Source organism: Ictidomys tridecemlineatus, chromosome 5 (genome assembly GCF_052094955.1).
Source record: "Ictidomys tridecemlineatus isolate mIctTri1 chromosome 5, mIctTri1.hap1, whole genome shotgun sequence".
Lineage (NCBI taxonomy): Eukaryota > Metazoa > Chordata > Mammalia > Rodentia > Sciuridae > Ictidomys > Ictidomys tridecemlineatus.
The window spans coordinates 7,537,024-7,553,160 of record NC_135481.1 but is presented as its reverse complement, the minus strand read 5'-3'; the positions used below and the strand labels follow the sequence as shown (position 1 = coordinate 7,553,160).

The following is a 16,137-nucleotide window of genomic DNA, read 5'->3' as shown; positions in this document are numbered from 1 at the left end:
TGGATGGAAGAATGCGGGGGAGTGGGTAGAAGTGGAAACTTAACTGAGAGCTCACATGGTACTCAAGGCAGTGAAGGGCAGAAACGTGGCAATCGCGTGTTGGTTGGGAGTGATGGTTGAGACCAGTTTGTAGAGGACATTGACTGACAGGCTGAAGAGGCATTTTTCCTCATAGATCAGTGTTTCTCAGATTTTGTCCTCAAGGTACATTGCATTTCAGAAGCAGGACCAGTGATGGTAAAACGAAAGTCATACCACAGACATCTTTCCCTGATTTTTAAGAAAAGTTCATCAAAATGTACCCATCTTAAGTTTTGCATAATTTTAAACTCTGCTACCCCTTGTCTCCTTTGGAGTGTGAGCAGATCCCAAAGTGAATGGACAAAGGGCAGCTGATATTAACAAAGGTCAGCAGCCCCTGGCCCTTCACAGCTCTTGTTTTGTCTTATGGACATATGGGTGACTTTGTGGAATACTTAAAAATACCTTCTGCTAGATCCTTGTTTGCATGGCAGAGTTAAATATGTCAGTATAGTGAGTGTTCCACAAAGAGCTGCAGGCTTTCTGAGGCCCTGCCACCTGAGCAAGTCTTAAGAAGCACTCCCTGGCAATAGGGAGCCATTGACAGTTTTTGAGAAGGCCCTTAACCTCATCTGTGGGAAGCCATTCTTGCACGTGATTGGGCACCTCCCGGACTGGGTGTGAGGCGCTCTGGCCAAACTGTGTCGGAGCTTTCCCCCCCTCTCCAGGTGCTAGAGCCTGTCCGTGTGGGGGTGTGACTGACCACTGACCCTGAGGCCAATCACTGACCCTGACCTTGGAATGCTGCCCCCCTGACCTTCATTGGATGGAATTTTCCCCTGAATTTCTTGTTCCCCAATAAAAGGCCACTCCCTGGTGTGCTCTCTCCTGCTAGCCCTGAGTAAGCCTTGCTGCCCTACCGGGTGGTTCGAGGTATGAGCCAGAGAGGTGAGAGCTGTCTCGGACCTGGTCATAGAAAAAGGTAATTGAGTCTGTGTGTTTTATTTTGATCTCACTAGTTAACTTTTATGCCACAAACCTCTTTAATGAAACCAGTGTGCTGGTCGCCTGGTGGACTCATCTAGAGGAGTACCCACCCTGGTGGTATACTCAGGACAATGGTGAAGGAGGAGAAGGTGGAGGCACACCTAGGAGGCTCTCGCAGGAATCCTTTAGCTTATGTCCTGAATGCGTTTGACTAAAACCTCTTGGGCTACAGATGGACCTCTGGAACCCATGGAAGTGGGTCCAGCGTTGTGGGTGAGGTTTGCAGAGAGCAGGGCTCTCCCTCTAGAGCATGGGTGTGTCTGGGCTGGGCTGGAAGCTGGAAGCCCAGCCATAAATGCACTTTATGTTCTCCCTCTGAAAGGGATGGTCGGCTTGGCTGCTTTTCACGCTGACTCTGACTAGATGTTTTGTTGTGGTCTATGGAAAGGTGGGTTGAAGAACCTGGGGAACCTAGAGAACCCTATTGATGGTCACAGATGGATTTGGTAGCCAGAGGCTTGGCTGATAACCTTGTGAAAAGTCCACAGAGGATGATACACTGCTTCAATTTCACATGGCCCTCGGGTTCTTTAATTTTTGCAGAGAGCCTAAATGAAGAAGACTTCCAGATAATCCTTAGTGTACAAAGCACTTTTATGACTGGAATCCCAGTGGTGGGTGGAGAAGAGGAAATATTCAGATCAGGTACTGAGGCAAGGAAGCAGTTTTCTTCAGGGCACGGAGCAGGTAGTAGAATTGGAACAAACCAAAATTTTTAGCAAATGTTACTTACTAGGAATTCCCTATGTGTTGGGTATATTATGTGCCTTTATTAAAAAAAAAAAAAGATCTCCAAAGTGAGTGTCACCACTCCTACTCTGTAGATGAAGAAGTGGGCCTAAGGGGTAATGACCAGAGGTGCTGGAGGAGCTGTGGGCCCCCACTGGTCTCCAGCTCTGGGGGATTTGGCCTTTTCCCCATCCCTGGCTGTCTCTCCACACCCCAGCTTCTCCAGGGCTCCACTGTTTGGTGTGCATTGCCTCAAAGCAGCAAGCTTGTCACTAGAAGCAAGGAGCAGTAGTGGACTTAGGATTTACTGGCACGCACTTGTGTGGCATCTGCAGTGTGAGAAGGAGGTCCTTGGAGGCTGCCCGGCCCCGGCTTCACCTCCTTCACCACCCATAACAGGTCATGTGGATCAAGGCAGGTTGCTGCTCCCTTCTGAGGGCTCTCTGTGAGCTCATGATCCTTTCCCAGTGTGGGGCTTCATGGGAGCCTTGAGCTGGTCACCAGGACACTTGGGTTCTCATCCTGCCTCTTGTACTGCCTCAGAGACACCCTGGCCTCCTTCCGTCTCTTTTCAGGTTTCATTCTCTTCATGTGTGAAATGGTGACTTGAACTAGGTAATCTTTAAGCCTTAACTTGTGAATGTGCAGGCAGATCTCATACAGCCTGGGTGGATGGAGGGAATAATAATCATTTTTTAGAGCTTTTTATACCCAAGATGCTGTGCTCAGCCCTTTATATACAGGCTCTCATTTAATATCATGGCTTTAACAATGTGTAGTGTTGATTCCCACCTGGCAGACAGGAAACTAAAGCCTGTATAGCTTACAGCACCTGCTAAATCTGCTGCCAACCACATGCCACATCCTGAGTCCTCTATGGAAGCACAGAGGACTTCCTATTCCAGCTGAGCTGGGGTGGGCTGAAGTTTAGGGACCAAGGTGTAGCAGCATAGTCAGGCCAGAATGGCTGTCAAAATCAACCAGATGAAAATGCATCCCAGGCAGAAGGCCCAGCATGGCAAAGCACAGAAGTTCCTAAAAGCATGACCAACTCAAGTTCTTTCTCTGGGAAGTGCAGGTGTTGGACCCTTGTTCCTGAGTCCCCTTCTACTTTGACCCTCTCCATTCTGAGCCACTCCTTACTCAGGAAGTAGCTGTCTTTGCACTGCATTGTGGGTCCAGGCCTGATGTTGGCTCCCTCTTGGGGCGCTGAGTATGGCCCATATTGGGGATTGAACTCAGGGTCTTCTCGATGATAGACAAGTGCTCTACTACTAGCTGCACCCCCAGTATGTAACTGGGGTATATAGGGAGGGACCTGCTAAGTTGCCCAGGCTGGCCTCAGACTTGGAATCTTCCTGTCTCAGCCTCCAGAGCAGCTAGGATTACGGGTGTGGGCCACCTCACATGGCCCCCGCCCCTTCTTTAAGCAGTGAAGGTGGAAGTGAGTCCTCCTAGTTATGGGGTCTAAATTGATGTTGAGGAGGCTCCTGGAGTGCTCGGTGAAAGGTGCCCTGTAAATCTCAGGCACTGAAGAATTCTGCCACATTCATCACAGTGTTTAATGACTTGATTGATCTCCGGGGTAGTCAATTTCATTTGCTTGTTTCAGGATGAATAGGCAGCCTGGCTCCCCTGTGCTGCAGCCTGGGGCTCTGCATAAAATTATGTCAGCGCTGTCTCTTTGGTAGCTTGCCATAAATTAGCAGCAAATGTTCCATCATTTTCTTTCCATAATTAAATTAAATATTCACCAGGAGACAATACCAAACTTTTTAGCAGTACAGAAAAAACTTCAGAATAGTTATGATTTCCTACACATTGGTTAATTTGGGGGATTTGTAGGTTTGGGCCAGTACTGGAAAAGGGAGATGAAGGCAGGTAATGGGCCTCCTGTGTGGGGAACAATTGTGCTCTCTTGCCTGGCTCTGGGTGACTTCAAGGTACTGTTTACAGGGGAACAAATGGGGGTGTATGGTGGGATGAGCTCAGGGCCTGCCGTTCTGGAAGGGGTAGGGCACACATCCCTCCCACTACCGTCCTCCCCATACCAAACTATCAGTGGCAACAAATGAAATAACCGCACATCTCCTGGGCATCTGCCCCAGAAGTGCTGAATGTGCACTGGCAGGAAAGCACCCCGGGCATCTATTATTTATAAGGATGCCTTCGGTTCGTGTCTCCCTTGAAACGTTCTCAGAGGGCTTTCCCTTCCATTATGTCATTAGTCATCCCAGCCACCCTCTCAGGGGCGGGTGCACAGGAGTTATTATTCCTGTTGTGCAGAGGGAAGAAGCAGCTCCAGGACTTGCTTGGAGCCACAGAACAAGGCAGAAAGGGGGCTGGGCTAAGAAAGCAGGTGCCAGGCTGTGGCACACCCTGGGTAAGCAGTTGATTGGGTGGGAGGCAGGGGACCAGACTTCTCTCCAACCCTGAGATGTCCATTCAAAATTCGGGTTTGACTTGTTCAGCCCCCAGAATTTTGGGGTGTCTTTGTTAAGCAAACCTACACAAGTGTTGGGTGGGTACAACGTATCCAGGGTTTGGATCGCTCTCATTGGGGTTCTCAACAGTTCCGGGAACAGAGGGCCTTAACTCTTTAGAGACCAGCAAATGGCAACAGGACAGGAGCCTTGGTCTGCTGACAGTGGCTGCAGTCAGACGCTGCCCTGGGGGAGCTTGAGAAGGAGTTCCTGACGCAGGTGGGGTGGATGGAACCAGCACCCTCCAAAACAAAGAGAATTCCAGGCCACACAGGGTCTGTGAGCAGCTTCTTTCAATCCCTTGGTCTGTATGACTTGACCTGAAAAACCAAGCTTTGGGGGCTGGGGATGTGTCCGCCGAGAACTGAAAAATAAATATTAAAAAGTCAAAAAAAAAAAACAAAACAAAACAAAACAAAAAACCAAGCTTTGGGTTGGAGGCCTGGTCCACAGCCGGGAAGGGCTAAGTTGTTCCCTTTAACAAAGGCCTACAGCTCCCCATCCTGGGTGGACTTTGGGCCAAGGCTGTGTGCCTCCAGCCAGCTCCCTGGGGCTGCCACCTGAACTATTGGCTCTGAGCCTTACTGTCCTTGCTCCCAGGTTTAGCATGTCAGGGTGGCACCCTGGTCATGGGTCTAGCTCTTGAGGTGCCAGTGGCAAGGCTGAGCCTGGGGGCTGGTTCTGGAGGTGGCTGCAGGGTTACAGAGCTGGAGTCCTGATTTTTATCTCTGGCTTTCCAGATGGCACCAGGTTTGATTGACCACATCCAGCATGGCCCCTCACCCAGAGAGACCTGGGTTTAATTCCTACAATGACTAGTTAGCTGTGTGTACATGGGAAAATTGCTTAATCATTCGGTGGTGCCTCAGTTTACTTCCTTGCAAAGCAGGGAAAATATCACCCTCTGTGATGAGGAGGGGAGACCATGAAGAGCACCCGTCACCATGGGAATGAGTTAATGGGAGCCATTATTGTTACCAGCCTTCTGTTTCCTGCAGGAGACAGCAATTGGTACCCAGGCCTTCTTCCCTTCTGGGAGAGCCCCAGACAGCTCCCCGGGGTCCCCAGGCTGGGCTCTCTGAAAGGGTGGATGAGCAGAGAAGCCATTTCCAGGGCAGCAAGCCTCCCAGGGAGTGCTCGGGCCCATCTCCTCCAGCCCCCAGCTGCCACAGGCCGTAACTCTGGGCTACAGCCCTCGGGGGAGCTGTGAAAGCCTCAGCTTTTACCTCCATCTCGTGCACTCCAGGCCCTCAAGACCCACCCCAGGACCTGCACAGGGACGGGATAAGACAGGCCTGGCCCCCACCCTCCGCCAGGAAGGAGGGTAGGTAAGTTTGCAGAAAGAACTGCCCTGGAGGCTGGGGCTGGAGCTGCAGCTCAGCATTAGAGCATTGCCTAGCAAGAACGAGAGTCTGGGTCGATTCCCAGTGCCACCAAAAACAAAAAAACAAAAAACCAACACAGCAGAGGAAAGAGTGGCATGCTTTCCGTCTGAGGCACCCTCCTCTGAGCCCTCAGGGTAATCCCAACAGCCCAGTCTGAGACACTGCAGACTGGCCTTGGTGGCTTCTCCTCCCTCTGCCACTTCCCTTCCCCTCACTCCCCATCCAGAGGGTGCCATGACCAGTTCGGTCTCTCTGATGTCCCAGCTGCCCGTGGCCTTCATCCTCCTGCCCCTGTGAAGCTCCTGTGAACCCTGTGATCTCTCTAGACCCTGCCCCTGCTCTGGCCCCTCCCTGGTCACCCTGGTCACTCCTCTGCTGGCAGTCCTTTCTCTAAAGATAAAGGTCAACCCAGCCTGACCTTGAGGCCTTCGTCACTGTCCCACCCGCTGTCCCCAGGGTGTCCCTCACAGGGCTCCTTCCCGCCCTGCTCACATCTCCTCTTCCTGCACAGACTTCTCTGGAGCCCAAGCAGCCCTCCCGACACCCCGCTGCTCCCCTGCCCGCCCGCAGTGCTGTCCTGCCCCGTCCCCCTGCCATTCCCATTTGTTTTCAATGGTTTGACGCCTGACTCTAAGTCAGGGAGGCAATTCAAAATTCTCTGTTCACATTTTCTGGAAGTGGGTCAATTTTACATCTCAGTGTTTAAACTACTGCATGAAAATCACTTTCATAAATCACAAAAATAAAAAAGCTAATTCTGGTATTCTTATTCTTTTAAAATCCCCCTTTAAAAGTTTCCATCACTATGAGGTTTTCAGACATCCACAGGAAGGTGAGCAGCTTCTTCTGCCTGCACCTCTTACGCTGTGAATTGTCGATGTTGGGGAGGCAGGGGCCACCTGTCCCTGGTCTGTATATTCCTGTGGCAGCTCTAACACCGCGTGAAGGCCACAGCTGATCTCTTTCCAGGCACAGTGGCACACTCCTGTAATCCCAGTGACTTGGGAGGACAAAGGAGGAGGATCTCAATTTTGAGGCCACCCTCAGCAACTTAGTGAAGCTGTAAACAACGTAGTGAGACACTGTCTCAAAATAAAAAATAAAAAGGGCTGGGGGTGTAACTTAGTAGTTAAAGCATCCCTGGGTTCAATCCCCAGAGCACAAGTGCGCGCATACACACCACACACACACACACACACACACACACACACATGCTGATTTCTTGGGGCGGTCACAAGTTGCTGTGAGGCAAAACCCTGCCAGAGCATTCCCTGTTGACTTTACGTGGCCCTAGAGCTGCCATGGGAGTAGACGAAGACCAGGGACAGAGATGACGCTGCTTTCTCCCTTTCCTGTGGTTCTTCCCTGGAGTAGAAGTCCACAGCAGAGGTGAGTGCTGGCCAGTGGCTGGGGCTTGCCGTGCCCTTCTGGCCTGGACTCAGCTTACTGTGACATGTTGGAGTAGCTCTGGCTCAAGAGCTGAAGCAAAGGGAATTTGGCAAAGAAGATGTCACAGCTCAGCAAGCTGGGCCTGGCTAGGAGGGCGGCTGTCGGTCAATGGGCCCCTGCTCCTGTCCTGCAGATTACAAATCATGTGATGCCCTCTGGTTCATCACGTGGCAAAAGACAAGAATGACCTCTGAGCTTCTAAAAGCTCTAAGCTCTGGGAGCCCCAGTGTCTTGCACAGTGCCAGGCAGATTTGGGCTCCCATTTCAGTGCATCTTGACTACTGTTTGACCCTCAGGAAGTTTCTTTAGCCTCTCTGAGCCTCAGGTTCTTCATCTGTAAAATGGGGCTGTAATACCTGCCTCACAGGGTTGTAGACATGGGCACAGGCCTGAAGTTCCTTCCACTCTGTAACTAGCTGCTGGTGACCCAAGCTGCTCACAACAGCTACTCTTATCCTTTGCTTTGAAAGCCTCCCTGTGGCAGATCTTCTGGTGACATCATGAGAGTGGGTTGGTTGGATGCTGCCACATTAATACCTTTTTTTAGTGTGCAGTGCTGGAGATAGGGCCCACAGCCTCACACAGGCTAAGCAAGCACTGTAACACTGAGCTGCAAGCCCAGCCCTTTTGAACCAGGCACGGTGGCACATGCCTATAATCCCAGTGACTCAGGAGGCTGAGGCAGGAGGATCACAAGTTCAAAGCCAGCCTCTGCTTATTGAGGCTCTAAGCAACCCAGCAATATCCTGTCTCTAAATAAAATATAAAAAAGAAAGGGCTGGGGATATGGATCAGTGGTTTAGCACCCCTGGTACCAAATAAATAAATAAATTTATTTTGAGACAAGATCTGAGTTGCCCAGACTGGCCTCAAACTTGTTCTTCTTCAGCCTTAGCCTCCGAAGTACAGAATTACTGTGCCACCACCCTACTTTAACACTTTTTTTGACAACTGCTGATCTCCCCAAGAATCAGGAGGATGCTCTTTTCCAGCACAAGGTAATTTCCCTTGCTTTTAATTCTGCCATCTTTCTTTTTTTGGGGGGGGGGAGTACTGGTGATTGAACTCAGGGGAACTTGACTACTGAGCCACATCCCCAGCCTTATTTTGTATTTTATTAGAGACAGGATCCCACTGAGTTGCTTAGTACCTCACTTTTGCTGAGGCTGGCTTTGAACTCACAATCCTCCTGCCTCAGCCTCCTGAGCTACTGGGATTACAGGCTGCACCACCGTGCCCAGCAATTCTGCCATCTTCCTGATAGACTCTGTGTCCTTTTTCAGGGTCCTGGACTGCCAACAGGACTCAGGCCTGAGCCAGGCTCTTGAGGAACAGCCTGGGAGGGAGGCAGGGCTGACGCTGACCACGCCATGGGATTACTGTAGTGTCAGGGTGAGTCCCAGGGGCCGCAGAATCCAGGAGGACACCTGACCTCCAAAGTGCAGGGGAGAGGGAATGGATTGGAGAGGAGGCCTGGGCCAGCTCACAAACAGCTGTGAGCCACACTCGAGCTCTCTGGATGAAAAAGGAGTCCTTAAAAAATAAGTTCCCACCCGCTGCACATAAAGAAAACATGATGATCATAAACACAAAACCAATGTGGGCCTTTACGCAGGGAAGATGAGGCTGAGCCTCCTGGGAGGATGATATGGGGGAGGGTCAATGGGAAGCCTACACCACCCAGCCCCATTCGGATCTGAGCCGTAGTGAGGCTATGATGGGGCTGAGGACAGATAATTTGGAAAGTAGAATGGCCAGGAATCAAGACTGCTCGTAGGGGATGAGGAGGGAGCCAATGGACGCCATGTACATTTGTGACCAGCCAGATGACCGTACCTGGCTGGGAACCCTGTGGGTAAGTTTGGACCCGCTGAGTTTGAGGTCTCTATAGGGTCCCTGAGTCAGGGACTTGGTATGGGAGTCACGAGTGAGGAAGGCAGAATGTTGAGGTCCACTGTGGCAGGTGGAGGGGAGGGGACTAGCCTGAGGTCAGGGTGGGCTTGCACCAGACCAACCTGGCCCCGGGGCCTCTCCGCATGCTCCACCTGGGCTAACAGCCGAAGGAAAACCTCGCCAACTGGGAGTCTCAGTGCAGCTGGTTTTTATTATTAAAGCCAAGGTCAGAAAATGGCTGTGGCCCCTCCCCAGCCCCCCACCCTCCAGATCTGTCCGTCACATTGTGTGAAGGTGAAAACTAGATTTGTCTTGAAGAACTCAGAAATGCTCATGCCGGAATGAGAAATGAGGACAAATGAAATAGGCTCAGATGGTGGTCTGTGTCGGCTCCACCCAGGATTCCTGGAAAAGACGGCTTGGGGTGGGGCTGCAGCCCCTGCTCACAGTGCTGTTCCCGAGGGTCCAGGGTGGGCATCAGGAACGAAGGCAACGGAAGAGGCTGAGCTGGCCCCCGTACTCTACCCTGCTGAAACTGGGCCACAGGCTGGTTTTTGTAAAAATGGTTAAAAAAAAAAAACAAAAAACCATAAACAAAAACAAAACCCCAGCCATGAGCACCACCCTCCCCTGAGCAGGGCAAGAGGAGGCGCCAGCTCTGGGCTTTGAGGTCTGAGGCACGTGGCCTCCTGGTCTGGCATCACCTCCCTGGAGGCAGGCAGCACCCTGAGGGAGGCCAGGCAGGATCCTGGGCCCCTGTGTGGCCTTCGGTGGCCTCCTGGGTCCCGAGAGAGCTTCAAGATGGCTGTCTCCCCTCCTCCCCCAGTGAACTTGCAGGCTCTAGGCCTCAGGGACCCTGTGCAACTTTTGCTCTTTGGATTCCAAAGATCTGAACTTCTCCTCCAGCACGGCGGCGGCGGGCTGGAAGTGGATGACAGGCTTGATCTGAAAGACAGTGAAGCCCTCCTGGTTCTTCTGGTTGAACAGACTTACCCTGTGCTCCAGCTCAGGGCTGGCGTGGGCCGAGCCGGCTGGGCTAGGCCGGGCCAGGGGGGCTGGGTCCAAGGCCCTCTGGGATGGGCAGGGGTCCTCTGACAGGGAGGACAGCAGGTCCCGCACCGTGGCCTCTGCCATCTGCGGCTGGGGTGGGGGCGGCAGTGGCAGGGAAGAGGGGCCGGGCTCAGAGGATGGCTCTTCTCGGGCGGTGCTGCAGTCTGTGGAGGAGCCCAGGGTCTGGCTGCTGTCGCTCTGGGCCCAGGTGACTGAGCTGTGGGTGGCACCCTCCGAGGTGGCACTGGCGCAGGTGCCGTTGCCACCGAGCTTCAAGGGCACATCAACTGAGAAGAGGTCTGAGGAGATGTTGGGCTGGTGGATGTCGATGGCCGCCGTGGTGACCACACACACAGCTGGTTCTGGGACCCCGCTGTCTGCAAGGAAGGAGGCGATGCCGGTCACACCTCGCCTTTGGCCATGCCCCGCCCAGCCCTGGTATGAGCGGGGCTAGCAGTGGGGTTGGTGGGGTGGGCAGTGAGTGTGGGCAGCCTATGGGAGGCAGCCTGCAAGGAGGGAGGCCTCAGGGGAGCCCCCGTTCCTGGTCATTCTTCACTGCCGCTCATCTTGTTGAATTCAGGTGCAGATATGGGACATATTTTGATGTCATCTATGAGAAGTGACTTGTGGCACTTCTGAGTGAAAGTTTTATGAGCCAGTATCTTAGAATCAATGGTGGCTGCTCTGTGTGTTGGGTACTGGGCAAAATGACCTGGGAGCAGAGCCCGAGGCTACTTGCCTTGGGCCATTGGTGCTTTATTTAAGCCACCCAGGGGCAGGGGCATTTGTTACACTAACCTAACCCAGTCCATCTTAACTCAGAGGGCACCACGTGCCCAGACAAGGGGCATGGACTTCTCAGTCTTCGGAGTCACTGGATGTTTTTGAGACCAGCATGGGGAGTGGGGAGTGGCCCGATCAGCACTGGTCTGCAGAAGATTGATTGGCCTGTCAGGAAGCATGGCAGGGGCAGGGGACACTCCTCAGTTCTGCTCTGGGTGACACAAATCAGGGGCTGACTGCAGTGGGGGTAGGGAGGGAAGATGGGGAGAGGGGTCTGGACTAGAGACTGATGGTCTTTGAAACCAGCAGTTTGGATGAGGCTTGGAGAAGAGGAAAGAGGTCTTTAGGAGCCAAATGATAGAAAAGAAAAAAATTCAAATACATCATACATTGTGCAACTTAATATTCTGTCTCTACAATAGACATGCAAGGATTTAGGGGCTATGAATTCCAAACTTGGGGTTTAAGGTGTTGGCAAAAAGGAAACAAGATGCCAAAGGACAAGGCATTGTTTTAATACCTTGTCCAATCTTTCCTGTAAGTAAAACCCACTAGGCTTCCCTGAGACTTTATGGTAAGAAGGAAACAATCTGTTGCCCCTCGGCCCAGGCACATGGCCTCCACCTGGCTCACCTGAGGGGGTTTCAGGATGGGGGAGCCCATCTGGATCTCACCCCCCTTTCATTGTAAGGCTCCACTGCAGCTTTCATGGGTCAGTGATCACAAAACACCCCACTCCAGCACCCGCAGGCTCAGCCCGTGGCCACCCCAGCTCTGGCCCTGGAGTCTGCTGCCATCTCTGAAGCAGGACTGAGTTTTGCCGGTCCTCAGGTGTGGGGGTGAGGGGGTCGCAAGGACCTGGGGCTGCACAGTGGTTCATGCAGAACAGCTCCATCCCAGACTCACCGCTGCTGGGCCCGTTGTAGTACTGACTGATGTAGCTGTTCATGTCGTCCTTCACAGCAGCTTCTGTGAAGTGGGAACAGAGAAGAGCGCGTGGGGTGGCTTTCAGAGTCCAAGAGACAAGGACTGTGGCAAGTTCATGCTTCACCCCAACCTCCTGTCTGTACACCTATGGCCACGAGAAGAGGCACCTGTCTCTCAGAAGCCCTGCCTATGTGGGATGGAAGCCTCCTTGTTCTGCACAGAGCCATGTCTCAGAGTCCCAGGGTTGGGCTGTACCAGGAACCAGGGGACCCAGGTTCTGATGCATTATGTACCTTGATACCTGACCTGGACAGACCCTTTCCCTTCCTGTCCCCCAACTCTGAGATGAGTGGTATGGAAATAATTCCTCAGGACTTTTCCTGTCTAGATGCCCTCAGTGTCTAAATCTGCCTGAAGTTTTCAGGGTCACCAGAACTGCTGGTCTCAATGCAGGAGACCCAAGATGCTGTTAGCAGGAACACACAGCCAGCCACAGGACTGAGTATCCCTGACGACAGTACCCCTGGGCTCAGTCCACCTGAGGCCTCTAGTCTTCCATGCCATTAACCCTGGGGGACAGTGCTGGGGATCCCTACTCAGTTCCTACCCTGTGTATTATTGTTGAGAAGGCTATTTAGTGGTTGAAGGCTGAATGGATCAAGGGAGATGACATGAAACAGGGTCTTTAAAAAACATCAGTTCATTGTCCTGAGAGGAGTGAGGAGAGAAGGTAGGTGATTCCCAGAGTGGCCTGAGAGCAGGAGGAAACAATGGGTCATGGGAGACCCCAAGGCCATCCTGAGGAGCTTGGTCTGACCCAGTGAGGAGCCCCAGGAAGGTTTGAACATGGCCAGGTGGGATTTGGAGGGGGTCACTCCTAAGGTTGTAGGGACAGTGTCTGGAAGGGGACAGCCTTCAGGCAGGGAACAAGAGGTGCAACGCCCCAGGGGGGTGACAGGCTCTGAGGGTGGGCAGTGCCTCATGGGACAGGCAGGGATGGAGTCGAGTGATAACAAGAGAGTCCTGGCAGGGGTTAGAGTGATGGGATAGGCAACCTGTCAGGCTGGGATTGCTCACTCCACACCCCAGCTCCACGGTGAGTCTCTGAGCCTCAGTCTTGTGCCTATAAAATGGGGATGGTGACACCCAGTTTCCTGAGTTGTTATGGAGATGAAAGGAGCTAACCCTGAGTCAGATTTCTAGAGTGGGGCCAAGCCTTGCTCCTCCAGGCAGCCCAGAGCTCGAGACCACACCCGCGGGACTTCTCGGAGGAACGGAGCTCTGCAGACGTGATGCTCCTGAGGCCGCCCTCCTGGTCACACCTGAGTTAGCTGCAGAAGCCCATCTGCCCTCATACAGGGAGGCCGAGTGACAGCACAAGCAGAGGCCTGGCTCTTAAAAGCTTTTTTGGCCTCTTTTTATCTTTCAGTGCCTGCGGTCAGAGGTGTGTCTACAGTAATGCAGGAGCTGAGGGTGTGGCCGGGGCTGGCTCCAGGCCCCCTCCAGCATTAGCTGGCAATAATGTTTGCTGTAAATGCTGTCTGGCCCTGCTGGCCACCCCGGGAAGCTGGAGGTGGCAGGCATGGCTGCTGTCATTCAAGCAGTAGAGGTAAAGGACCACCAGGCCCGCGGGCCAGGCAGGAGGACCTCACTCTAGCTGTGTCCTGGTGCTGCCAGGTCACATTCCCTCTCCAGGCCTTAGTTTCTTCATCTGCACCTCGGCTGGGGAGGCGCCTACAGATTATGATGTGGCCGTGTCCGATGGCTCTGAAGCTCTAAGAGGTGACACAGCAGAGGGGGAAGGGGCTGGAGGCATCTGGGCTATCCCCTTGACCCCCAGTGCAGGATCACCTCAGAGCCCTCTGCCAGGTGTTATTGAGGCCAGGAGTCCTGCCTCCAGGGAACATAGTTGGAGCCCCCTGGGCATCCACTCCAATCTCCATTTCATCAGGAAGTGCCTACTATGTGCAAAGCTTGAAGAGCCTGCTTCTGCCTTCCCCACTGGTACCAAGGAGAAGCCTGAGGCTACTCACAGTTTAGACAAAACACCTTCCAGCTCTTACAGACCCCTCAGGCCCATCCTGAGCAGTGTCCTCTGCGGGTAGCCCCTGCCCAGCTCTGGCCCTCCCTACTTTCCAGCCTTTCCACACTGAATGCTTCACTGTGGGTTCCAGATGGGTACCGAGGCGGGAGGAGGCAGGAAGGGAGCCCCAGTCCTGATCAGTGCCACACACACTCATTTTGACCCTTAGCAGGGCCCTGCATGATGGGGACCATTGAACAGACTGGTCTGGCGCCATCATCCCCCCCAACGTCCTCTGTGTGTTGAGCAACTGCCCTCTCTACTGACTCACACGGAGCTTGGCTAGCATGGACGCCCAGGTCTCCTCTGAGGAGTGGGAGCCAGGCCAGGTCTCACCGCCCCACCGGGGCTTTGCATCCACTATCCCAGGTAAAGGTAGGCAAAGGTGGGCATGTCCATCTCAGTACTGAGGTGCAGCTTTCTGGAAGCATTCTGAGTGTGGGTTCAGCCTGCTGAGGTCTCTGACCCCTCTCCCATACATATTTGAGGATGCTCACATCTTAATCCAAGTAAAGATAACCTGAGCCTGGTGTCCTCCAGACCAGACCTTTTTCTAAAAAAAATTTTTTTTTAAAAATTGTAGATGGGCACAATACCTTTATTTATTTATTTATTTGGTGCTAAGGATCAAACCCAGTGCCTCACACGTGCTAGGCAAGCGCTCAACCACTGAGCCCCAGCCCCCAGACCTCTCTTTTGAGCTTAGACTGGTCTGCCTGTTCCCCAGGCAACTTCTCCTGAATGGCCTCCAGCTGCCTCTAACTCAACAAGTCCAAAATTGAACACAGCTTCTCCCTCCCCTCCAGCATCCTTCGCCTTGGTGACTTAGTTCCTCTGCCCACCTGCAGTGGGACCCTGGTCACTTCTCTGTGCCTCCTTTCTTTCTTTACCAATGACCCTGACTCCCACTAAGTTGCGGCCAGTCAAGGGACCCCTGAGCCCTCTGCTGCAGCCCTGTGTCCAGCCTTAAGTGAGACCTCACATTTTCCCCTTTGGGCTCTTGCCCTACGTGGGTTTGATGAATGGGATCACTCACTCATTACAGGTGTCTGACAAAGAGCCTGGGCCCCAGGTGGCCACAAAAACTCTGACCAGTATGCACTTTCTCTGCCGCCCTCACTCCCTCTGATCCAGACCTGAGTCACAGTCTGGGAGGGGGCCTGTCCAGACATCCCTGGGAGTGCTGACGCGGGCCTCATCTGCCCTCTGCTTCACACTGGCCCCCAGGTTCTCACCTCCCAGAACTGACTCCTTGGGCTGGGGTTCTGTCTGCGCCCCCACAGGGGTCTCAGGAGTCACACTTTACTCAGATTCCCTGTCACTCAGTCTGGGGTTTGGCATATGACAGCTGCTGATGGTGGCCTGGACAGAAGGCTGTGGCTGAGTCAGAGGCCTGTCTCCCTGGCACCACTCCAAGATGCCACAGGGCCACTGTGGGATGCTGTCTGCACTGGTCAGCCTGCAGCCTCACCCTTCCCACACTTTCTACTGAGAGACCCACAGGTGCTGGGTGTCTGGCAGCTAGGGAGACAGAACGGGAGGGGAGGCAGGTGCAGCCAGCCTCACAGAGCTGCCCTCTTCCACCTAAGCCCCTGCCGCAGGGTTTGTTTGGATTCAAGGAAACAGCCTGGGCACCAGCTCCAGCTCTGCAGGCACTTGCTCTGAGGCCTTAGGCAAATCCCTAGGACCAGCTTCCTCACTCATAAAATGGGAATAGCAAATACTTAGCTGCAGGTGTCCTGTAAAGATCCCAAGATGACAGTGGATCCAGAAGCTGAGGCAGGAGGATCACCAGTTCAAAGCCAGCCTCAGCAACTCATTGAGACCTTAAGCAACTTAGCAAGACCCTGTCTCAAAATAAAATACTGAAAAAGGGGCTGGGGATATGGCTCAGTGGTTAAGCGCCCTGAGTTCAAAAAACCCAAAACAAAAACCCGAGATGATGCGTGTCTAGCGGCCACAGTGCTTACCGTTGGCCCAAAGTCTCTGGTGGCTTCTGTGGCCGCTGCTCTCTGCCGCCTGGCGCCTTTCTTCTGGGGTGTGAGCACTTTCAACCCCACCTGACTAATCCTCCGAAAGCCCTTGGAGTGTGAGGTGCCAACACTCATTACGTGGGTTTTACTCCTTCAGCAGCCCCAACCTACTATTGAGGCAGAGAGGGCTGGTGAGTCAGCTGGACCAGGTTTCTGGAGGCGACAGAACCAGCCGTGCCTCACGTGCTCTGTGTGACAGAGTGGCAGGAGGTACCTGAGCTCACATCCTCTGAAGATCCATGCCCCCAAGACCC

General features: G+C 53.2%; 1 protein-coding gene across 10 annotated transcripts in view; it reads right to left on the bottom strand.

Annotated features, from left to right (window-relative positions):
• Window positions 1-9,198: 9,198 nt before the first annotated feature.
• The window catches only part of Tmem266 (transmembrane protein 266), a 109,229-nt gene continuing 102,290 nt past the window's right edge, over window positions 9,199-16,137 (bottom strand). For all 10 annotated transcript variants that reach the window (XM_078049177.1, XM_078049176.1, XM_040274645.2 and 7 more), the window contains 2 exons: window positions 11,747-11,809; window positions 9,199-10,434 (listed from right to left, as the gene is read on the bottom strand). In XM_078049177.1, coding sequence (XP_077905303.1) covers window positions 9,848-10,434; window positions 11,747-11,809 — 650 coding nt within the window. In that variant the 3' untranslated portion in view covers window positions 9,199-9,847. The remainder of the gene's footprint in view (window positions 10,435-11,746; window positions 11,810-16,137) is intronic.